This window comes from Drosophila ficusphila, unplaced genomic scaffold (genome assembly GCF_018152265.1).
Source record: "Drosophila ficusphila isolate 14025-0441.05 unplaced genomic scaffold, ASM1815226v1 contig_855, whole genome shotgun sequence".
Classification (NCBI taxonomy): domain Eukaryota; kingdom Metazoa; phylum Arthropoda; class Insecta; order Diptera; family Drosophilidae; genus Drosophila; species Drosophila ficusphila.
The window spans coordinates 1305834-1330107 of record NW_025064807.1 but is presented as its reverse complement, the minus strand read 5'-3'; the positions used below and the strand labels follow the sequence as shown (position 1 = coordinate 1330107).

General features: G+C 38.3%; 3 protein-coding genes across 3 annotated transcripts; 2 read left to right on the top strand and 1 right to left on the bottom strand.

The window, feature by feature from the left end:
* Positions 1-241: 241 nt before the first annotated feature.
* LOC108100022 (dynein-1-beta heavy chain, flagellar inner arm I1 complex) lies at positions 242-4674 on the top strand. Its single transcript, XM_017203729.2, has 6 exons — positions 242-305; positions 358-1056; positions 1206-1545; positions 1609-3127; positions 3502-4183; positions 4295-4674. Exons 1-6 carry the CDS (start codon positions 242-244, stop codon positions 4672-4674), a joined length of 3684 nt encoding a protein of 1227 aa, XP_017059218.1.
* A 791-nt stretch (positions 4675-5465) lies between these two features.
* On the top strand, positions 5466-7062 carry LOC108100121 (UDP-glucuronosyltransferase). Its single transcript, XM_017203874.2, has 2 exons — positions 5466-6151; positions 6210-7062. Exons 1-2 carry the CDS (start codon positions 5490-5492, stop codon positions 7060-7062), a joined length of 1515 nt encoding a protein of 504 aa, XP_017059363.2. The 5' UTR covers positions 5466-5489.
* On the bottom strand, positions 7054-23720 carry LOC108100122. Its single transcript, XM_017203875.2, has 5 exons — positions 23590-23720; positions 22562-23043; positions 12651-12759; positions 8286-8796; positions 7054-7927 (listed from the first exon to the last, which is right to left on the bottom strand). The coding sequence occupies exons 2-5, from the start codon at positions 22952-22954 to the stop codon at positions 7777-7779; spliced, it is 1164 nt and encodes a 387-aa protein (XP_017059364.1). The 5' UTR covers positions 22955-23043; positions 23590-23720; the 3' UTR covers positions 7054-7776.
* Positions 23721-24274: the final 554 nt, after the last annotated feature.

The following is a 24274-nucleotide window of genomic DNA, read 5'->3' as shown; positions in this document are numbered from 1 at the left end:
AAAAATGCAACTTGGTCGTTTAAGTTTGAATGTATTAAAGAAATCTGAGGGTTATTTGTTTTGATAACGCTAAATGGATTTTAGTTTGGAAGTTTCCGAATGCTTGTACGCAAAAAATGATTGTGTTTAGTATGAAATTCCATAATAAAAAAGGATACCACAATATAATGGTTTTACCGGCTTCTAGTTGCCATGGATCTATTTTGTTTATCAAGTCTTTGCCTGAGAAAAACTCTGAGAAATGGCATCCTCCAGCGCTGTAGAAGATGAGCATCTCACAGATTCGGATTTAACTGATGATGAGGGTGAGTTGTTACCGGTATTCTTATTTATAACCTTAGAGATTCCACATTCCAGAGCGCAGTGTGGAACCGCGCCAGGAAGAACTGCGACCGGAGACTCCGAAACCATCTTATAGCGACGAGGAACTGCACCAACTGGTCGGCTATATACAAAGAATGAGTGTTTTAAGTTGCTTGGATCATAGGGACTGGCACGAAGGAACTCTGGACATTATTCGCCGTTGGCTTTTGGAGGTCCATGAACCCATTCTAACCATTTATTACGACAAGGATGCACTATCAGCCTGTCTGGGAATCCCCACAATTTGTGTATCGGATCTGAGTTACTTTCGCCGGGAACCAAATGAGATTTTTAGTGTGGAGTGTTTTCACGATGAGGTCAATTTTGGCACCTTGACAAGCGATGTGGATGGTTGTCTTATGGAGTTACTGGATCGTTTGTATGTCCCCTTCTTTCGGAATTTTACCGAATGGAATGGCACGGTGCGGCATCGTTTTTGCTCCAGTATGGACAGATTCCTGGCCTTTCTCACCGGGGTGCACCATCAGATCTCAGGGGTCGCTGTTTTGTATGTACCCTATGTCATTAAGCAACTGGCGGAAGGGCCGGTTGATCGGCAGCTGGTCAGAAGCCTCGAGGGTATCGCTCTGTACTGGACCACACAGATTCGAACTTTGCTGGGAGATGATGCCTTGACGGTTCCCCATGATCTGGTCACCGTTCGCGATGAGTTTGAATTTTGGGAATATCGCTGTGAGTAAAATAAGATAAGCTCTTTCTAAGAATTAGATCTTACGTTTTTCCAATTGATTTTAATGGGAAACAGATTATTAAATTAATTATTAAAGTTTTTTTTTAATAACGAAGAATTGAATTCTTGATAAGTTTTTTTCTTGTTTCAGACGAAGTTCTTCAAGGAATCAATGACCAATTGGCTCAGTCGGATGTGCAAAAAGTATTGCTAGTTCTGCATAACGCTCATTCCGTGCATATTCCCCAAGTGGATCAACTTATAGAAAGGGCAAAGAAGGAGCTTATTAAATCCCTGTCTAACATTAAGTATCTTCATCTGCTCATTAAGCCCTGTTCTAAAATAGATGAGGTAACAAGCCCATCGGAGTTGACTAAGCTTTTACCACGAATTATCCACCTTATACGTTTCATTTGGTTAAACTCCGAGTACTACAATACCAAAAAACTTATTGCAAAATTATTTACAAATGTGAGCAATCAGATTATAAGGTAAGGAGTATTATAAATAAGAAATAATATGTGCATTGTTATATATAATTTTTGCTTAAACAGATACTGCACAAATCAAACTAAAGTTGAGGAGATTCTCTCTGGAAAACCGCGTTTCGGAATTAAAATGTGCAACACGGCCATCGATTGTTGCCTGGCTTACAAGGGAATCTATGATAAAATATCAAAAGAATCAGCCCAGGAAAATAACCAATTACCTTGGGGTCTAGAAGATGGTCTAATCTTCAACCATGTCGATGCCTTTGTGGAGCGTCTGAACGATGTGATTGACATATGCGAATCCATGATTGTGTTTGGTCGTTTGGATGAAAATGGAAGTATACCTAAACCCGCTTTTGGCGGCGCTTGTGGTGAGGAACTGGAGAAGATATCCGAAAACGTGGAGCAGCAATTTTCGGATACCTTGAAGCAACTGCAGGGCAACTCACAGGCATATATTTTGAATGTACACCGATCGGATTGGTATAAGGATGTAGCCGATTTCCGCCGCAGTATGCAAAAACTGGAGGAGACCGTTCAGCGGCTGATCTCCAATGTGTTCCAACAGGTGTCCAATGTGGAGGAGACATTGGAGGCTCTGCAGGCTATGTTATTCTACTCCTACCGCCAGAGGGGAACTCTAAGAAAAACATATCTCAAGGAAGTCAGCAAATTGTGGAGAATATTCTCCAGAGAAATGGATGCCACGTCAAGAAAACTGCTCGAGGAGCACAAGCAAGAGTCCTGGTTATCCAAGCATGTATCCTTAGCTCTTAACTACCGCATTAATTTGGAGCGCTTGACTTGGATTAGAGATCGCTTGAAGAATGCCCAGTGGTTGCCAACTGTTAAAGAATCTGCTCCAGCTTTGGCTAAATTTGAATCGCTGCGTCACGAGTTCCAAAAGGAAATCCGATTGGCGTACGAGGATTGGGTGGCCAAGTGCTGCGGATTTTCTGCAGATCTTAGCCAGCGTTTGGATCGCTACCTAATGGTTCGCAGTAGGAAATTCAAAGGCCTTCTGGAATGCAATATCGATGCATCTGTACTGGAGCTTTGCGAGCAGGCTCAGCACTTTGAAAGGATGGGTTTTGCCATTCCAAACACTCTGAAAAAACTTTACGAAAGATATGACATCATTAGATCTCTGTATAATGGTGTAATTCAAATTGCCTTGAGTCATAATCGCATTCTGAGCGTTTTAAGTGAACGAGAACGAAAGCTTTTTCGACCCTTGATCCAAGTGTGTGATCGCCAGCTGGCTCCTGGAATATTCAAGATTACCTATGGCTCCGAACTGAATGAGGAATTTTTCGAGGATGGCAAGGAGTTCCTTGGAGAGTTTCAGGAGCTAGTTCTAATATTCAAGCGATCAAATCGTGGGATATCCCGGTGTTGTGAGAAGATCTGCGACATTTGTTTGCTGCATTTCGCGTTCTCTGGCTCCGTGGATATATCAGTTTTCCAGCAGCAGTTATCCAGCAAACTTAAATCATCCGGAGAAATTTTGAGAAGCTACTACAGCAACATCGTGGAACTTTTGTCTGCTTTTAGTCGGCAGTTTCAGTCGGTGGAAGATGAGGTGGGTGGTTAAAAAAAAAGATATTTGAACAAGAAAAAATTAAAATTAAGGCAACTGCTAGAGAATTTTCAATTCTTATTTAAGCTGTTAGTTTTGCGGCCAAAGCTAATTTAGGATTACTAACAAATTTGCTTGCCCATCTCATTTGATTTTTGACCTATTTTAAAAACTGTAATTGATTCCATCAAAATATCTTTATTTGGAAAATCTTATTACATTTTTGTGAAAGCTTTTGAACAAAAACTAGATCACTGTAATAACAGTTTGCTTTTTTTGCCACTAAGTGCTGTTTTAATGATATTTTCGGATTAAATTTAATAATCGTGCCTAATTGCATGTTTCAATTTGTCTCGATACTTTTCTATTTCAACCAGATGTCTACGGAGTGGATAGCTTATGTGAACGATCTGGATGACATGCTGGCCAACTCTTTAATGACCAGTGCCCGCGGCTCCCTGAACAAGCTTTATGAAGCCCTACACTGCGATGAGGACATGGCCTCCGCTCCCATTATAGTTGTCGAATCGGACGTGAAGGATGGTCAAATAGTCTTCTCCCCCGAAATGGATGCCATTGAAAGTATGATAAACGGAATCGTGGATAGTATTCGCAGCATGTTGGATCAGTTTCCGCGGCTGGGATACAAACTTAAGCTGCCGAAGAAGCAGCAGCGTCAGGGATTCGCCGGCGTTTTTAAAGAGGATCAGGAGTGCTCGGATCTAATGAGAAGCATTCAAGCGGAGATTGCTAGGCAGCGGGATGAGATGGCCAAGTATGAATCTGTTTGGAACCAACATCGTGTCCTTTGGGAGACCACCGAGGAGGGATTCCGGCAGCGATTGCTTTCCAGTTCGAGGACAGCTGGCGTTTTCGAGGGAGGCATCGAACACTATAGTTCACTGGCGGATGATGTGATCTTTGAGGATGCCATCACAAATGTGTACTTCATACTGGTTAATCAGAACGCCCTGAAGAGCACCATCCTAGATTGGATTGAAAAGTGGCAGGCTCTCAACATCAAAATGCTGCTGGATCATGCCAGTAATTTAATCAGAGGTAAGTCTTGTAAAGGAAATGATATTCCTATAAATTATGGCTGATAAATCCCTAAAAAAATTCCTAACTGAATTCTTAACTATTTAAACGTATTTCTTATAACCTTTTTAGCCACCTACAAATATATGCGACGTAATGAGCGGAATGTGATGAAGGTTCCCCGAACAATTCGCGAAACCGTGGCTGCTAAACAACTTTTTGAAAAACTTCTCAAGGAAGTTCCAGTGAAACAATCCGCCTTTACACCAATGTTGGAACTCTTTGTGCTTCTGCACAAATATCAGGTGCAATTGACCGATAAAACATATCAGCAGGTGATGGGATTGGAGACGGCTTGGCTTAATTACCTTCAAGTTTTGGAAGAGGCGGATGAAATGTTGGACAACGAAGGCAACGAAACCAAATTGGAGTTGGCAAAACATGGTGAAAAGTTCAAGTTAATACTAAAAGAATTTCTTGAAGATTTCTACTCCAAATTACCCAAGAAATAAAATCTTAAAATATATATTCGGTACCCTAAAACAAGTTTTGTTTGCTTTCTTATCGCACTTATTTAATACAGTCTAATTGATCTTTATTTAAATAAAATATTTAATCGGCTTAGGTAGCTCTTAATCAAGTGAAAAATGTAAATTAGATTTGAAAGCATTTGATTCACACGACTGCGCCTGTTTTTATCGTTTTCAATTAGAATGCAAAAGTCGTATAAGTAAAAAAGCCACAGAAAAGCTTAAACTCCCGCGTAATTAAGTTTGTTGTTCATTGGGCATTGCTATGTGGTTTATTGTAATTAATCGCTGTGTTTAACGACTTTGCGGGTGCTGATTGAGGTATTAATTCGATATCAGATATATAAAACACACGTTCCGCTTATTTTGACTTAAAAATTTTTATTGAAATAAGCAGAGTATAAAATCAAAAGTGGAAAAAAATAAAGTAAGATAAATTATTCTAGCAATAAGAATGAATATATGTATATTCATTAAAGATTTTACTTAACAAACCATTTTCTCAAACGTAGTATGAGATTGATTCACCTTTTTAAATTATAAAACAATTGATTAGGTTTTAATTTTTTCCTGTGTATATTAAGTTTTACTGGATATCAACATGAGTGTTTTCTCAATCAACTATCTTATGTGACATTTTTGGTGGCTCTCATATCGTCACTTTCATGACGTCACGACACATGAATTGGTTTCGTTGGGTAACCTAATGGCTTGTTATCATTTTGAATGATTTATGCGGCTTTCGAGAAACTCAGGTAATTACCTGTTAACGAGAATTTGTTTCGCGGACCTCAGTCATGCACCGATCGCCGGTCAGTTTGTCACTTTTGTGGCTCATTTCCACATTTTTTCTGCTCTCAAGTAACTCAACTTTAGTGAACACCCATCACATTTTGGGTCTATTTGTTAATGTGCATCGGTCCCAGTTGCTGGTCCATTTGGCTGTGTGTCAAGCTCTCTTACAAAAGGGTCACCAATTGACTTTGGTCACCACATTGCCATTGGGGGATTACGAGCTTCAGGGAAATGTGACCCATATTTACATTCCATGGAAGCAGCCAGCGGAGGAAAATCGCCATGAATCTTCCTCGGATTTATTGGAGCGACTGGAACGCAGGTTTAAGCGGTTGGAACACGCTGGAGATTTGCTGGGTCAGCCAGAATGGAGGAACTTTATGAAAAGCCCTCCCCATACTTCATACGATCTCTTACTTATGGGCTACCACTTCAACGATCATCTTTTGGGAGTTGCCGCCCATTTTAATTGTCCAGTGGCCATAATTTCCACCCAACAGCCAACTGGATTCGTAAATTCATTGATGGGCAATCCCGAGGAGCGTTGGTATGTCCCACAACCATATGATGGTCACCAGAGGAGTGGAATCTCTGCCTGGATCTTTGGGGTTTGGGAGAAACTAATGGAAGTCATAGCGAGGAGAGTTCTGGCCAGGATATATAGGTATGCTTTGAGAATATTTATTACAAAAGTGGTTTCTCATTTAACATTTTCTTATAAGATTACACTTTCCTGAACCAACTTATCCAGAATTTGAAACCATGCGCAAATCGGTTGTTTTGGCTCTGAATAATCATCACATGATCAGCGAGGGACCTATAGCTCCTGTTGTTCCGAATATGGTGGATATAGGAGGCATAGTCTTGGAGCAGAAACGATATAGTAATTTACTGGATTTATTATTTACCAATCGATCGATTATCATCTTCAGTTTGGGATCCCGTTTCACTTGGCGCAAATCTCCGCAGAAATTAGTGCAAACTTTTACCAAGGCCTTTTCTCATTTTCATGATTATGATATATACTGGACCTACGATGGATCCAATGGAAGTGACATCAGCTCGGATTATCCCCATTTAAAAGTGAGCAAATGGTGGCCTCAACGTGAATTACTGGCCAGCGGAAGAGTTAGACTATTTATCACTCACGGAGGAAAGGGAAGCATTTCGGAAGCTCTTTATTATGGAGTTCCTATGCTTGGATTACCTTTGATTGGAGATCAACGAGCGAATCTTCAAAGAATGCAGTCAAAGAATTTTGGATTGACATTATCCACTCACAATCTTACGCACTCAGAACTTTCCAAAACAATGCATCGAATACTCAGTCACCCAAGTTACGTTGAAAATATATCAAAAGCCTCTGAAATATATAGAGATCGCCCCTTAAAATCCAGTGATTTAGCCACATTTTGGGTTGAGTACATCATTCGGCACAAAGGAGCTGCAAACTTATATAATCCCGCAAGGCATTTAAATTTCATTGAATATTACTCCATCGATATTTATGTAATGACTTATGGCTGCTTAATTCTAACGATAACCATACTCAGGAAAATAAATAAGTTGATGTGACTAGAAGTATCGTTTATTTGTATACAATATAAGTATATTACATAAGAAACTAGGAGATGAACTTAATTGACATTAACTTAAGTACTCTCGAATGTTGTTCAGCAATACTTCTTCTCATCGGAACTTGGCACTCTCTTTTAAATATATTTTTTTGTTTCTAGCTGGTTTAACTGGCATCTTACTTTCAGCATTAATTACTAAAACAGCAGATTTTTAGGAGTACCTGCAGCAAAATCTATTTAAATTGTTTCTTAGCTGTATCAGAACAAAAAATATCATTACACCCAGAAAAGAAAAACGGATAAAATCAAGTACAGTCGGCAGGACTTTGCTTTTTCAGAAAAGGATTAAGTTAGTTAAGGAACTGATTGTTTTCAAACTAAGTACAGTTGCTCAGGTGTTAAAAAAAGTATTTTTTGGAGCTTCATGAAAAATATTTAAATGGGCCGGCATTGTTTTAAAAATTAAACGGGCTTAAGGCGTTACCTTTTAAAGGGTTCTCTTTTCCGTGTAATAAAAGACTTGTTTAAATATTATGGCTCATAATACTAACGACTAATCATATGGAAGTTCCCACAAAATGCATTTGGTGTAACAATTATCATCGGGGAAGTCTCTTCGTCAATCGAAGGAGTCAGTTCTGAATACATTTCGTTCTATGGCTATTGGGCATTTAAATAGTATTATGGTTAAAGTGTATTTTGAGGATTTGGTTTAGCTCTGGCCATGTTGGCGCCTAGGCTGGAATTGTTTTTTCAGATTCATATTTCCGTTTGGGAGTCCCGGGCGCGGACAGCGCCCATTTTTCATATCATAAGGTCCGTAATTGCAGAACGGCGGACTGCTGTCTCCATTTTGAATGCGACTGAAACGGAAAAGAAAATGTGCTAAATTTTAATGGGAAAATTGATTGTAATTTTAATATTATTTAGCAGTAAAAAAGTTAACTTATAATTTTCATTTGGGGTTGAACTATATTTGAAAATTTTTTTTAGAAAACATAGGAATTTACAAACATAGATAAAGATCTTCTTGAATATCGGATTATTTTAAATAAAATTTTAAATGATTTTTAATTAAGTTCAACCTAAGGAATTGAAGCTCTTTATTTCGTTTTTTGTTATATTGCAGTGATTATTTAATTGGGCGAAAATTCCTTTTCAGTGTTATTTTGAGATTTATTTAATTGTAATGTAATATTTATAGTTAAATATTTCACTCACAGTCGCTCCATCACCGAGAATCCCTCCTCGCCGTTCTTTAACCGCTTGCAGGTGAAGTCGCTGAGGTGGCAGTCGCATCGGCATCGACTCGCCACCCGATCCCGCTCCATTTGCCCCACTGTCTCCGGATGGGATCCCTTCCAGCTGAAGTCGATGAAGTGCTTGGGGCACTGGCAGTTGGGGCTGCGTTTCCGTCGCATCCCCACCTTCACACAACCGCACAGCGTGTGGTTCTCCATTTCGAGGACCTTGGTCTGGCTGTAGTTGCCAATCCGCACGGTGAAGACCCGCTGCACCCACTCCTTCTCCTTCGCCTGGCAGGTGAAGCCCACGTCGCAGCAGCCGTTCAAGTCGCTGCACCTATTTAGGATGGTGGCACGTGGCGAGTACATCGTGTTGGTCTCCCTCGTGATGTAGGTGACCTCCTGCCTGGGCTCCCGGCAGATTCCCTCAGTGGCCATCATCCTCAGGTGCTCGGCGGCCAAGCGGTTCAGTTGGGCATTGCGAGTACCTGGAACATTAATGGAATTGGTGTGTTTTAATTGTGCATATGCATTTGAAAAAAGGTTATATAAATAGGAAATGGTTTATATTGCACCCTATAAAAGTTTTAATTTGTAATAAATATCATGTGCATTATTTCCTTAATTCCAAACTTAATTTTTTATAACTACAGCAGCTTAGCCGTGATTGCTTAAATTGATAGACATCCATTTTTGGTTTCTAACAAATTGGGGAAGCAAAAATAGACTCTTTGTAATTTTTTACATTTCTGTTTGAAATTCAATGCTTATAAAAAAAATCTTTGTAGTTATATTGCCACATAACAGTTAAATGAACTTCAATATATGTTTAATTAAAAGCATTTAAATGCACCTCGCTGCTTTAAGTGCTCTCCTTAAATGTTTCGTTTTAAATACAACCTATTTGCATAAATGCAGTTTTTTCTCTCGTATGTGTGTCATTGGAATAACCAGTCACCGGGTTCGATACTTAATAGCCCACTAAAGTGCGGTTCATTCGCCTTTTCGATCGGTTAGTTCACTAAACTGCCAGAAAATTTCCGTCTTGCGTTTTCAATGACTTTCGCGCGCGTTTCGCATGCGATTCGGTAGCGCTTTTAATCGCCCACTGCGCTTTTTTTCCATGCCATCGACTCAAGATCATTTGTGCGAACCGACTTTTTTTATTGATCGGCGGCTGGAGATTGCCCCCTAAAGGCCTTAAGGCCAGCTTAAGTTTACCGTTGCAGGCGAGTTTTATTTATCGTCTTTTGTCGCGACCATAAAAAAAAGCGATCAGAAGCTATCTTTTGCATGCGGAATTCATTTTTCTCGTGCGTCTGGTGGTCGTAAAGTTTGGGTAGCCAAGCGGATCGCCGGGGAAGGAGGAAAAGTGTGCTCAAAGACCACCCAATGTTCAGCTAACCGAGCTAATCCCAAGTCCTAGTCCCAGTCCCCATTCATTCACCTACTGGGAGAACAACTTTCCAGGCGAATCTCCAAGGGAGATTCAACTGTTGGGTCCGTATGTAATTTTCATAAATGCTCCATGATTGAATCATCAACTTAACGAGCGCGCTGGCAGGGGATTGGTGCGCTTTGTGCACTTTAATAAAAATCTATAGAATCAAATTGGAAGTCTACTGAATTTTTATGACTTCTATAACCAAAAGATCAACCAATTGTTATCTGATAAATAAAGATTTATAAGGATAAGTCATATCATCGTAAAAACTGAAAATGTAAAAACTGAAAATGGAATGGTCATCAGAATTAAAAACCACGCATTCTTTGGTTTCCCTCGGATTCCCTCTTAATTATGTTTTAATAACTGGCCTAAGATGGTAGTTTTTGTTTCAGTGTAGTTGACGTAGTTCAAAGCTGTAGTAACAAAGGGTGAGGAAGGTGTTCGACTGCCGCAGAGTTGGCGAAGCTGCTCCAGCCACAACAGCCACATGAATAATTCAAGGGGCTCTAGCCCAACAAGCCAAGAGTACTGAAAACACAGGGACCTCAAAGGGGGAAGGGGGATTGGAAAATGGGGGGAGGGACGGGAAAATTGCAATGCTGATGCCTGAGTTAAGGAGAGTCTGCTGAGCTGCCTTTGAACTTGACGGCATTGCCCATGAAAATGTGGGCCAATCTTACGGTCTTCATGGATGATGACGAGGTGCGGGGTGGCTTCCCCCCAAATTGCCATAGTTTAACACGGCTAACAGTTGGTCTTGGCCAATAAAGCAATTTTGACAGCTGCCAAATGTTACACACCATTTAATTGAAGGAAAGTTTGTCCTAGGCACAAGATCAAGTTTTGTTCATACAACATTACAAAAACTTAAATCGCAATGTTAAAACTGCGTGAAAATAACGAATTAATAAAAGATTTATTCTAAAAAGTTTGTTTACAGCCTCCAGCAAACTTTATTTTGTTATTTGTATATTAAAAACTGAATTGCAGTTAGAACAACGTTAAAAAAAGTTACTACATGAAATAAAATTGCTGCCAAAAGACTGTCAAAAATAATTGACTTCCTTCTTTTTTGTTTATTAAATTTAGCAGCATTTATTCATCACTAAATGAGTCACACGAATATGCTACCTCGAGCTAATCAGCAAAACAAGCAGCTATGACAACTAGCAAATATTTATTAAACGTTGCTACTTAACTAAAGCAAACAGACAACAAACAACAACTGCAACGCGAAATATCGAGTGTGATAAGAAAATTGTTGCATCATTATGCATTTACTGCAACATCCACAGGCAATTCCATTGACAATTTCCCAGGCTCGGTGACACACTTTCGTTGGCTTTTGAGCCGACTCTGTCCACACGCTCTTAACGGTTTTCCCAAAAACAATTTTCGCGCCCATTAAGCGACAGCAATTTTCCACTCAAATGCAAAAGAAGGAAAACATGGGCCAAGGGGGCAGAGATAAAAGAAAGATATTGAGACAGACCGAGCTCACATTTCATTGTCAGGGGTCTGGGTTAAACTTGTGGTTGTCTCGTAATTGTTGATACACTCAGAAAATAATAGGCACATTATGCCAGCAACAATAAATAAATAATCTCTTTTAAGCAGAAAGCAACTAAAAAATGTATTACAATTTCTTAAAGTGATTATTTTTTAGCCTTAATAAAATGTATGTATTTTTCATATTAAATTAAATTATAAACTTTGAGATTGTTTTAAAAACTTAAAAGAAATATTTTTTTTAATTCTGTATATATTATACCTAATTATATTGCACGATAATGTTGGTGGGATTTTTTTTCCCTGCACCTCTAATGTTTATTCTGTAAAGCCTAGTAGCTCCAAGCTTGTAATGAAGCAATTGGCAAAATGTAAACAAGTCTTGAACTTCATCATCGAAAACCAAAAAAAATCCAACTAACAACTTCAAATAAAAGAAGGCGGTTTGTGTGTTTACCTAACAAGAAAACTCTCCTTATAATTGCAATGAAAGTGCAGAGATGCATCTCTTCCTAGAAATAAAAAACGTTCAAACAACGTTGAAAAGCTGAGGAAAAGTATTTTTTGGGTAATTTTTCAACTGCTTAAGGCGGAGTTTTCACTCACTTTTCTACGGTTAGAAAGTAAAGTGCTGGAGTTAAGCTCGTGCCTGACTTTTCACCCATCCTGTTGTTGACATTTGTGCTCTGGTTTCCCATCATTCACAAGGAGAGCAGAGTCACGTGCCAAAGGATAAAACAGTCATTTTCATTTCCATTGCCATAAATAACAGGAAAAACAACTGGGATTGCTCTAGGCTCCAGTTACAGTTACCGAATTCGAAATATAAAATTCCATACAAATTTTAACTTTAAATAAAAATTTTAAAAATGAATGTATATAGGTATACAAATGTGAGTATATAAGTTTTTTCGAATGAAATTGTAATTTCAATTTATAATAAAAAAATACAACAATTTTAAGATTTCATAAGGATAAAAAGTTTAAAATTGGAACAATATTTTATCAGTTTTTTTTTTGTTTTAGCTATCCTCAATAATTATTAGAAAGCCTAGTTTTTTTTAGCAGTGATAGCAGTCCTGTATTTTAGTTCTGCTCTATTATTTTGACCTGAACTGTACGCCTAGCCCTTCTTTTTCGACATCAAAGGCCATTTCATGGCATTTTGTTTTGGCTTGTTTCGCCCTTTCGCATAGAGAATTGCATAGAACTCGCTTGGCGCATTTGCTTAGCACCGTTTTTATGGCCAGAACGTGATGATCATAGCCGGGCGCCTCGGACATCTATTTGCAGCACAATTACGGGGGAAGGGAGTCATCTTTAATGGCCCCAATGAACCCCATCCAAAGGGAGAACTTTCCAAGGGGTAAAGGCTGAAGTACTCACTATTATATGTCCTTTCCCTGAATTCCTCGACGTCTCTTTGGGTTCCCAGCATCTGCGTTTTAAATCTTGTCAAAACGCCCGGCTGCTGATCGGATTGATAGTCGTCGCTCTGTAAATCAAAGAATAAAATACAAAATATTAGGTCATTGAAAAGAAATAATTTCATGCATAAATGTTACAACATATGTGGACAAACACTGAATGTCGCTTTACCATTTATTTATTTTTTCGGTTGCGAAACGACCACGTAACTCTATTTTTCATTCACAGGGAAAACAATTTTTTGCGGCTTTCATTATTATTGCACAACATGCTGGAGCATCGCACTCCTATTTCATATATTTTTTTGCAATTTTTGCCATTTGGTATAAGCGTACAAAATAGGCTGCATAAAACATATTAAAAACAGCTAATAAATTGGATTGTAAAATGTGGTAGGCAAATGCAAAAATTCTTTTACAATATTCAATCAATCAAGAATTACGTGTGGCAAAACAGCTTGTAAACAAAATATTTCTAACTTTATTTATACAACAAGTTTCCTTAAAGGTTGTTTTCAATTATAAAAACTTGATAGTGGTATTAAAGTTTTCCGTATTGCAATAAATCGAGTTTGTTTTGTTTTAATTAAATTTATCTTCAATAAGGGCTTCCTTTTTGTGATTTATTATTTATGCTATTTTTTTTTATTAAGCTTCCTTCGCTAAGAGCGAATAAAAATAAAAATTGAATTCATGCCCTGTGATTTATGCTGCCGTGTTGTGCCAACGCAGCAATTTTGATTTATTTAACAGATTTTTAACACGCTGCACAGAAAAGCCGCAGCCAAAGAGAAATAACAAGTGCAGGTGCAAAGGGAAAACTGCGTGCCACACCTGAGAGCACCTGAAAAGCTATCACTTACAGCTCAAAGAGCAACTGCAGCGGATGCGGGGAAAACTTTTACAATTTGCATTGCCACACACTGATATCGATTTTCAACAAAGGGATGCATGCACTTGCTTTTCCCACGATTTTCTCCCAGCCCAAAAAGGCGCCCCCGAAAGTCATGAAAACTAACGACATGCATATAAGTGATACATAATGCGACGGGGAAAACGAGAGGGGAGGGGAGGGGGTGGAAAATCGGAAAAGCGGGAGTGGCTTCCTTCTGGGTGTAATAAATGAAGTGTGCATGTAAGAAAAATGACACCGGCAGGAGCAGAAAGGATAAAGCAGCCAGGATACAACTCCATTCGCATTCCCAACAGAGTCACCAAAGCGTTAAGTGAAATGGCCAGCGAAAAGGGGGAAAATGGGGAAAAGTGGGGGTTGGGGCTGCAAAAGTGGGTGGCTTGTGGATTGAAATTGAAGGCTATGCCGAGTCATGTCCCGCATGCAAAGCAGCTAATGGCTCGGATGCATGAACTACACTTTTTCGGGTTAAAGTTAATGATCTGCATGACTGCAGGGATCTTTTGTTCTAACGGAATGAAGGTTAAATTCATTTTAGTTTCTTTGAACAGCAGTTTAAATGTTTTTGTAGTTTTTTAAATTTATATTTTAGTTGATAGTTTAACTCATTTAATTTTGATAAGTGCTTGTGTAGTAACAAAGCCAATAAAAATATTCCTTAAAAATCATTTATTTTTACCGCCCTTAAATTTTGTTTGTGTTATAAATATAAAGTAAAGCAAAGTTATTTTGTTAATTGCATCTATTACATATTAAAAACTGTTAGAAATCGAGAACCTATGTATACTTTGATAGTTTTTATTGTATTCATTTCATTATTTTTCATATCATCACTACCATTTAATAGATATTTATTGCTGCCCATTTGCTTACAACGATCGTTTTGCCTAGATGCAACAAAGTCATCCAAATCCGATCTGGAATCTCCCCGTTCAATTTGCTTTCCATCGCCCCTTTCCCCATTTTCCCCTAGCACTTTGGAGGAAGCACCTTAGCTCTGTTTTTATAACCAGTTCTACTTAAGCTTCATTACGCATGCTCAGCCATGACACGGCCATTTCATCCAGGTTGGCAGTTGGCTACTTCCCCGACCCTTCGCCTTCCGAAAGTCCGTGCCATGCCTCTGGTCCCCTCGAATCACCATCAATCTGCTGTGCCAATCCTAGGAGCAGGAACCGGAGCTACAGCTACACTGAAAATTCATCCTTAAATAATTAGAAATGTTCCAAAATTCATACAATTTTCAACTGTAATATAAACTATTATTATTTTCTGATTTCCCATTTTTTTTTAATTTCCCATTTCTAATAAGGCTAATATCTGTTTTACTATAAATAAAATATGACTACTTTTTCAATATATCAAGTACAAATATGTTCTTTTTGAGGCGTTAAAATAATTAACCCTAACAATAATCATTAAAAACCGAAATTTAAATGCATTTCTGGAGTTTTAGTCCTAAATGTTTTCACTGCATAACCGAAGTTAAAGCAGGGACACATGAATGAACAGAAAAAAAAGACATTAAGTGTCTGCCGGGTTGACAGTATTCAAATACAGTTGACTTTTTTTTGTGTTAGGCCCGTACCACCTCTACTCCATATAAAATAATACAAAAAAACACCAAAACTCATTTGCATTTGCCTCTTGTTCTGTTTCGAGCGTTTGAAGGATGCTTTGGTCGGAGGAGCAGTTTCTTTATTATTTTTCACTCTTGTTTTTTTTCCCACACCTTTTTTGTTTAGCCTCAATTGGGATTCCTGGCGTGGGTGTGACTTGTGTTTGGTATTTTACGAGCCAGAAGGTAACAACAACAGCAACAGCAGCGACAACAATAATAAAGAGCCTGTCGTGGGTTTATTTGCAATCAAAAGAGTTATGAGCCGAATGCAAATAGCGCACCCAGTACCCTGTTTTATGATCCGCCATCCCTTACACTTTAAAATAAAATCAATATTCGCAAATAGTTTTCTTGAACCAAGAGCTGTGAAATCATAAAACCTTTCCATTGGTAGACAGTGAAAAAATGTTTGATATTGAAAACCACGTTAGCAACTAAACAAGAATTAAGGAGTTTTTAAGCTAAATGTTTGATTCAGTTGCATTTGATAAATAGGAAACTGATTAAGATTTTGAAGTAGTTTAGAAATAAGTAGATTGTTCTATATAAGGGCTATGACTAATAATTCTTTAATTATTTTGCACAACTATTAATACTAGTGTACTTTTTCAAAGACCCAGAACTAAAAGCGTGACAGGCGAGGTTCTGTGCATAAAGGTGTTACCTTTGGTTTGTCCCTGGTCAAGATTAAATACCCCCCTTTCCCCTCCCCGCCCCTTTCCGCATTGTAAAATGCGTGAATGAGCAAAAATGAAAAAATGAAAAAGAAACAGGAGAAACATTATCAACAGTGGCAGAGGCGGTAAAAAAGAAGTCTGGCCAACAAATTCGCCGACAACTGTGCAAATAAACAGAGGCGGTGGGTGTGAGGGGGGTTTAATAATTGCCAGAAAGGGCAGTGCAGTTGGAGAAGGGGGAGTTCGGAGTTCCATATACTACAATCCAATATTTGTTTTCGCCAAAGAGAGTGCAGCAAACAAAGCCAACTAAATGTGCACAACGTCCCGCGACCTCGCCACATTTTCATCTTTTATTTTTCCCGAATTCCCCTGGGGGTTCTCGACTAAAAACGGGCAAGTAGACTCACAATGAATCGCTTAGGCAAAATTAGAATTTTCAGTCCGAGGGGCATGTTGAAATTCGCGATTAGCAACCAAGTCGATGAAATGAAAGCACTTGACTGCAGTGCAAAATTGTATTTTTTTATTTGATAGACTCGGAAGTTTGGTTGACCTGTGGGTTAAGTGATTTAAATGGAATTTGATTTTGATTTATTCAAAAAGTAAGTGTTAAACAACACTAAGTTTTTGCACGAGCACACACATTTGGCAACATTAAAATCCCTATCAAATCTTTAAATCCGAAATATTTTTGAATATGTATTCCATTTTAAAGGGCATCCCCAGTTCATACAAAGTTTGGCTGTCTTTTAGGCCTTTTAGTTTGTGTTTCCTTAATTTGCGTTGAATGCGACGAGGAAAATGTAGCAATTGCAATTTGGCTAAAAGCTAAGCAAGGAAAATGTGGAAATGTATACAAAAGCGCAGCGAGCTGCGTTTGGTAAACTGTCCGCCTCGATAGGCTCATTTTTTTGTAGGGCAACAAACAAGGGCCAGACATGAAAGGGGGGATTTATGGACGGACCACATGGCGTATGCTTAATGTGTCATGAGTTTTTCTCTTTCTCGTTGTGTTTTCCAGCTTGCTCTTTACACTTTTGACATTAAAGTACCAATTACGCGGCCACTCACACCGCCCTCCCCCGTCGCAATTCGACCATTAACTTAAGTAATTAAAATCGGCAACACTTTGCATATTCACTAGGCTTTTTTTACATCTTAATTAAAACTACAGGATTTTTATGCCTATTCAATTTTATACTTTTTAGCGGTGCAAGCATTTAAAAGAAACAAAATTGAAATGCGAAAAGGACTGGCTGTTTAAAATGCTTTTCAATTTTTAACGAGCGAATGTAACCGCGAAATCTGCCGCGACTGCTTGGTCCGTTTATTATGACAGTTTTATATTTGTTTGCTTTCGGCCGACTGTGAAAACGAAAGCAGCCAAAAGGAAAGCATCAAGGCTAAAAGCAGAAATCAGAAAGCAAAGACGCCGCCTTTGGGACCATAAATGGCCATAATATCCATCCAATGTCAATGACAGAGAGGTGCTGTTTTGGCCAGAGATCTGGGCGCCTGAGTTCAGGGATGCAAACTTAAATACTTTTTCCACTATTACTTGATACTGTGAAGGTTATAATACAAAAATATGTATTAAATCTTTTCTTAAGAATGAAAGGGCTTGCAATAGGAACAGACAGACAGACTTATTAGGACAAATAATAATAACTTATGTTGATAAACAAAAAGGGAAGTCATTTCGAATTAATAATTTCATTATCACTTATTATCAAAAAAAGTTTATTATTGTTTTTTAGTATAAAGGAAATTCAGCTATAAAAAACAGCTATATTGTTTTAATTAACAATCAGTTGATTGCTTTAATTATAGAATTCTATAGCTATAACATCATAACAATATTGTTGAGAGCTTATCACACAAAAAACCAGACATTAAACATTTTCGTCTAAGTGGGATCGTGCCTTTGACTCTAATTTAATGGAGGTGAATTCCATGAGAATTCCCACTGTTTATTGGCTGCATCCCTACCAGAAGTTGAATCATCGACTCACAGAGGCGCCTCCCAATTAAATCGCCCATTCACAACAAAACTGGCTGCAACATGTTGCAAGTTGCTGTTGGCGCAGCTCGGCAAATGCCGGAAATGTGAACCGAGGCGTCATCATCATCGTCGTCGGAGGGAATCGATCGAGAAACTGATTGCCAGCCGAAGAACATGTCTGGGCAAATGGATGGGGGGACTCGATTGGATCTCAAGAGGGGCAGGGAGTGTCGGGTTTTGTCTGACTCCACTAATTGCAACGCCCACACGCACCGATAGATTGCAGCTAGATTGCCTACGAGATTGAAACGTTGCTGCCACACCGATCAACCGACTTGTCTGGCCTGCTCCAGATTTTCATTCTGCGATTTGTTTGAATTTATCAAAGGCGATACACTGACTGACAAAGAGGAAATATTGACTTTTTAGCCAGCAGACCAACACGCAAATAAACAGTGCGGCATACGGAAGTAGGAATTCAGGAATGCTGAGAGTACACCTAGCACACCTCTCTAGGTTGCGTTCATGAAAATGATGAATGAAATATATTTACGAGTACATATGAACTCAACAGATAGAGCAACGTCTGAGTAGTATAGAATATTTTATTATTGTTGCTTTTACACTTGAATATCATCATCACAACAAGAAATGATTTATGCTGAATGAAGTATATTTCGAAACACGATTTCTTTCATCCCTACTAAATAAAATTCACTTAATTCCGCAAAACTTTCTCAGAACAAACAAATCACCAAGGGGGATCGTTATTAAATTTAGAACAAAGGAATTCCATATGATTTATGTTCGCGTAGAGTGTATTAAAGCCTCGTCTTGGCGATGATTTATAATTTTTGGTCGGTCTTAATTGCGTGACTCTTGGCGCATGGCCCGTTTAATGGCCAGCAAGTCGCCGGCGATCAATCAGCCAGCTCGCACAGTCGCGTCCACTTAATTATGGCCAGCAGCCAAAAAGCGTGAACTCTTTGCGTCGAAATTTATTGGTTTAGCGACAAGTTTCCCTACACTTTCCCCGATCGTTTTTCCGCCGAGTTTGCGGCGTTCATTAAATAATATGTGGCAGGCTAGACAAAAAAAATCTATATAAATTTATAGATTTGTCACATATATTGGGAGCTTCCGCATTATTTATACTTGATGTGAGTTGGGCTATAAATCACGACCACATCGTACTATGTAGACCGCACGAAAGCTGTTTGCAATTATGTCATAAGCCGATTTGCTCGTCATTAGCTTTTATTTTTTGGGGAAAACTTTAGGACTGCCAATAAATCAGAAATCCCGTCGAAATTTACATTATCCCCGAATCTGTGCGTGGCAAAAGATTTCATCGTTCAACTCTATGTGGCAATCGATGGGATCAACACGAAAATAATGGGAAACTAGATTTTTATTGAGGGCGGATCACGTAGTGTTTACTGAGAATCGAAAGTGAAATGATTTCAATTATAAAGTGCAGATCCGAATTCCCGGAAACACTTTGAATTAATTTAAATATTAGTTTGAACAAAAATGAATTGGGCTTTGCTTAAACATCATTATTTATTTGAATCATTTCTATATATGTTTTAATTAGTTATTCTCAGTAGCTATAAACCATTTCCTAATTTTGAATTTGTCAGAATTTCTAATTTATAATACTTGTCACACTCTAGCTAATTAAAGCATTATTGTAATTTATTGTTCGAGCTTTGCGCCTTATCTCTCATCGAGTTTAAGCACAAATAGCGAATGTAACATCTTGTGGGTTATTAATGTCAGGGCCGGCGAAACGTTTTGATTCCAGGTGGGTGATTTTTCGGACAAACGATAAGCGGAGGTCGTCTCATTAATTTTTAATACATTTTAACATATTGTTCTGAACTGATTTTATGTTTCTTTATTTGCTAAGTCAATTTTTAAGACCACTTTAAGGTTTTCATCTCTGTTTTTCAGGTGGGTAATTACCCACCTTCCGAAGTTTCAGTCGGGTAGTACTACCCATAATACCCACGCCCTCCGCCGGCCCTGATTAATGTCACTCCCTAGTGTTGGATTCCCGTTCCCCAGAAAGTCTTTGCCAACTTGGTGTATATTTGCCGTAGATAACCTCTTTTCATTCCAATCTCGTTGAAGATAAAGGCATTTTCTAGTCATTCAACTATTGCGATTATACAATTGTAAGACCGCGATGCTGGCGACGAGATCAAGTTGTATTAATCGCAAATGTGCCTATAAATACATATGCAGATTTACTGACCTTGTGCCGGAGCAACTAAGTTCTTGATGATTAATCGGTTAAATCGATTTGTTTTATGCTCGTGTTTTTACTGACCCATTTGCGTCTGGTTTGCTTTGATTTGTAATCTAAGCAAGGTTCATTTATATCCATCGGTATTCTTAAGCGTCCCTTCTTACAATTCAACATTGATTTAAATAAAACATTTATTGTCAGGGCCACGACTTCTTTGTACTGCAATAACCACATTATTGGAATTTGTAAGCTGGTGGCCGAGATATGAGACCCATTCCTAGTTGTTAATCTCAGTGAAGTTATGCACATGGAATGTGATGGCAAATAAACTGACAAAGGTAAACACACAGAGAGAAAATGGTATGATGTATCTGGGGGAGTGCGAAAGCAAGTGCAGCGATTTCCCGGGGCGAGTGGGTGGTTGCCTGGTAAATGGGCGGGGGAGGGAAGGGAAAACGGAGTGCCGAGAATTCAGTTCCAGCGAGCAGATATTAAATTCCTCTTTTGAGCGCTCAAAGGATGGGTTTCCGGGGAGTTGGGGATATTCAGGTAAAACCATGACCATAAAACCATGCGCTTTTTATGCCGCCTGAGTGGATCAGCCACACACCAATTCAACGGAGCTTAATACAACACCACCCAACACACTGGAGAATATATATTTGTGCACCTATAAAGCGGCGATAAGAACCCAAATCAGACTCACAGACGAGCGAACAAATCGGATCTGATCGGGAGTCTAAAGCAAACTTGAGCAGCGATGATGTCAACTGCTTCGGGGAATTCCAAAATTATTTCAATTATTTAGCACTTGCAAACGAATGAAAATGAATGTGCTGCTTAACTGCTACCGCATAAATGTAATGAAATAAATCTAATAATTATTTTGTAATTAGCTTTCGTGGAAACTGTTAAGTTTTGATTGATTTGATTTCTATTATTCCTGTTACCCATATTCAAATAGCCTTATTCAAATAGCCTTTACACGTTACTAGTAAGAAGTTATTTTAATACACAACAATTCCATCTCATTTCTTATCATTGACAGATTCTTACATTTGATGTTCCATCTCAATTATGAGTAATCAGTGTAAATCAGTGAAATTGTTCCTCGTAAAATCCCACTTATTCGGTCACGATTGATTTCCCTTTAAGGGCGGCTCCAGTTACAAGTTGTCGTGTCAATTAGGCCAATTAACAAGGGACCACCATAACGGAGAGTCGTCTCTTAAAGATCCCTTGAAGAACCCGTTTACTTTGCTCCCCTTATTTTTTTGTGATCGTCGGCCAGCTGTCCAATACTGACAGAAAAAAGATAAGAAAAAAAATTGCAGCGACAGATTCTTCTGAAGATTCCCCTTCTCTCGATTCAATTTTAAGCAGAGTGGTCCAATTAAAGTCCGGAAAGTGAAACCGAATGAAACCGATCGTTGGGCAGGGATCTCTCTTCTGGGGCTTCGGTATTGAAATGACTACCGTTCCGCACACCAGTACCAAATTGGCTCGTTAACCAAATTAGTGGCTCCTACCTGCCGCAACACGTTTCATAATTGCCGCCGTTGTGTAATTCCTTCTCTCCTTCGATCGCCAGCCATTTGGGTGGGCCTTCTGATCTGCGATTCGCAATCGGCGAGTGGAGACCGCAGATCGGATCGAAGTGATTGCGAGCGAGTCCCAGGGTTAGTCACCCGTCACTGAATCACTCGAGCCCGAGGTTCAAGGTGAGCCATCTCGCTCCGATCGAGAACTGATTACCAATAACCATTACAATTCTAATGCGCAACAAGTAGCTGGAGCCACTGAAGACACTTAGGGGATTCTAACTTGACCAAAAGATCTTTGTTTCCACAAGATACTTTTTACTACTTTGTGTACAAGAATATTTTTTTACTTTCTGACTTTTGTAATATTTTAAATTTAAATATTTTTTAAATAGATGTTTTTCCAAGGTTGCCCTTATAAAAAGTTTTGTTCAAGTACAAGAAAAAATTCGTTTTTATCTGATTTTTTTTTACTTCTCAGCAAATAAATGTACTTTTCTCAGATTGAAGAATGTAATGAAAAATATAACATAAATATAATCTAATTGAATTTTAATTCTTTTTTGTAAAACATCTTCATAAAATGGCTTGTATTTCTTACAAGCTTATTTTCTCTTTGAGCATTTTTTATAACAAATACGCAACCTTTTTAAATGTCATAAAAATGTTATCTTTAAAACAAAGTCTTGTCAATTTTCTAGAACGATAACGCATACTCTATTACTTTTCTTAGGTTTTTCTTAGAGGGTATCGTTCAAGTAAGCCCCTCCAAATATTTGATAATGAAAATATTGTATTATGGGTTCTGCGAAGTGTTTGCCTTCGCCGGGTCTCCCCAGATTAAAAATGAGAGACTCACCTGCTCATCGTCGGCGGGGAAACGCAGGTGATTATCGCCGACCTGCGACCTGAACTTTTCATTGAGACTGCGGGCGTGATAGCGGCTGGTCTGCTCACGCGGCACGCGCTTGTGGAGGAACTGGGACAGGTTGTCTTGGCCCTGCGGCTCCGGATCTTCGGTGGCATCCGCATAGTCGTAGTCGTCCTCCTTGTTCTCGTAGTCGTCTAAGTCGTCTTGGGGGAGGCTGAAGCGGAGCAGAAAGCGGTTGGTGGGTGGGCGAGAGGTGGTCCTGCTCAAGGTCGAATTCCTCGCGTCAAGATTATTATTATTTATGCCATTCGATAAACTGGTATACGCGTTTGTTGTCGTCTTTAAAAAGACGACGATCACCACCACAAATATGAGGTTCATTTTTGCAGTTGCGTATTTTACTTTATTTTCAATTACAATAAGCACGCCGATCGCGAAAATTTATTTTTGGCGCACTATTAGTCACTTTTCTGAAAAAATTAAAGGGGGATACAAATTAGATTTTCTTTTTCAAAATTCGTTTTTTTTTATGTAAAACGTGATTTTTAAATATTGTATTTGTTAAATTTCGGCTCTCGAATAACATTTTTATGCACACAAATATGCATTTTATTTCGATTCCCAAAAACAGCTTGAAGAATTTTTCAAGTTAAATGTATGTTAAACTGCTAAATATTTTACTTTGGCACACGCCTTCGTTTTAATTTTATAGATTTATATAAAAACGCATAGGGCACGGTTTAAAATAATAAAACTCAAGCATTTTAAGTCACAATAACTTTGTTACATTTTAAATAAAATTAAATCAAATTTTTAATTGGATTTATACACTCATATTTTTATGGCCCAGCGTAATTTTTATTTTGATTACGGCCACCGGTTGCCGGGGTTCGTTTTTGTTTTATATTGCTCTTTTAATTTTCTTTATGCAAAATAATTATTCATAGGGCTTTTGAAATTGTTGCTTTTGTACAATTGGTTTTATTTTTAAGGACAATTTAAGGATTTAGTATAACCTTTTAACAAAAATTTTCACTTATGGCAATCATTTGACAAAGCTCGCGATTTATTTTATTTGAATTGGGTCCAACTCGAAACCAACCCGAACGACGTATACTTTATAACTGAACGAACTCAACGAACTGAACCGGCGAAGTGATCAAAATCGTGTGCCGCGCAGCAGCTGTGCACCAACATCTTGAAAAGCTCGCTCTGCCGGCGCTCTTTTGCTCTCTTCCGATCTTGTCCACGGAAAAAAATAAAATGTTTATTAAAAAAAACTTAAAATAGTGTATAATTGTGCGGTACATGCTTAAATAATCTTTTAAGTGCAAATAATTTTACATATGTTACAAAAACATGTTGTTTTTAAACAATTTATGGTTCAATTTAAATTTTCCAATTTAAGAAGCTTATACAGTAACCTTATTTTATTTAATTTAGAGTTTTTTCATTTCAGATTTCAGGAACAGTATGTGTTAACATTATGTACTAACATAATTTACAATTTCAATTTCTCTCTGTGTAACGTTTTATGGTAGTGTGTGTGAGATCCGTGTGCTTTCTTTTTAAGAGCAAGCAGAGCCGTGCTCTCTTTTAAATTGGTGAGTCACTATGTTATAAGGGGTCTGAAAACAATTAACAGAATTTTTTCAAAAGAAAGAGCTGTAAGTATTTATGAGAATTAGTAAAAAGAAGAAT

Bases quoted from the DNA above. Each gene is read 5' to 3' on its own strand.
- LOC108100122 (XM_017203875.2), bottom strand. From the start codon at position 22,954: ATGAACCTCATATTTGTGGTGGTGATCGTCGTCTTTTTAAAGACGACA. The intron at 12,760-22,561 runs GTGAGTCTCTCA...TTTGATTTACAG, and splicing joins TCCCCGCCGACGATGAGCAG to AGCGACGACTATCAATCCGA. The intron at 7,928-8,285 runs GTGAGTGAAATA...TTTCCGTTTCAG, and splicing joins TTCTCGGTGATGGAGCGACT to TCGCATTCAAAATGGAGACA.
- LOC108100022 (XM_017203729.2), top strand. From the start codon at position 242: ATGGCATCCTCCAGCGCTGTAGAAGATGAGCATCTCACAGATTCGGAT. The intron at 306-357 runs GTGAGTTGTTAC...TCCACATTCCAG, and splicing joins GGATTTAACTGATGATGAGG to AGCGCAGTGTGGAACCGCGC. The intron at 1,057-1,205 runs GTGAGTAAAATA...TTCTTGTTTCAG, and splicing joins TGAATTTTGGGAATATCGCT to ACGAAGTTCTTCAAGGAATC.
- LOC108100121 (XM_017203874.2), top strand. From the start codon at position 5,490: ATGCACCGATCGCCGGTCAGTTTGTCACTTTTGTGGCTCATTTCCACA. The intron at 6,152-6,209 runs GTATGCTTTGAG...TTTTCTTATAAG, and splicing joins GTTCTGGCCAGGATATATAG to ATTACACTTTCCTGAACCAA.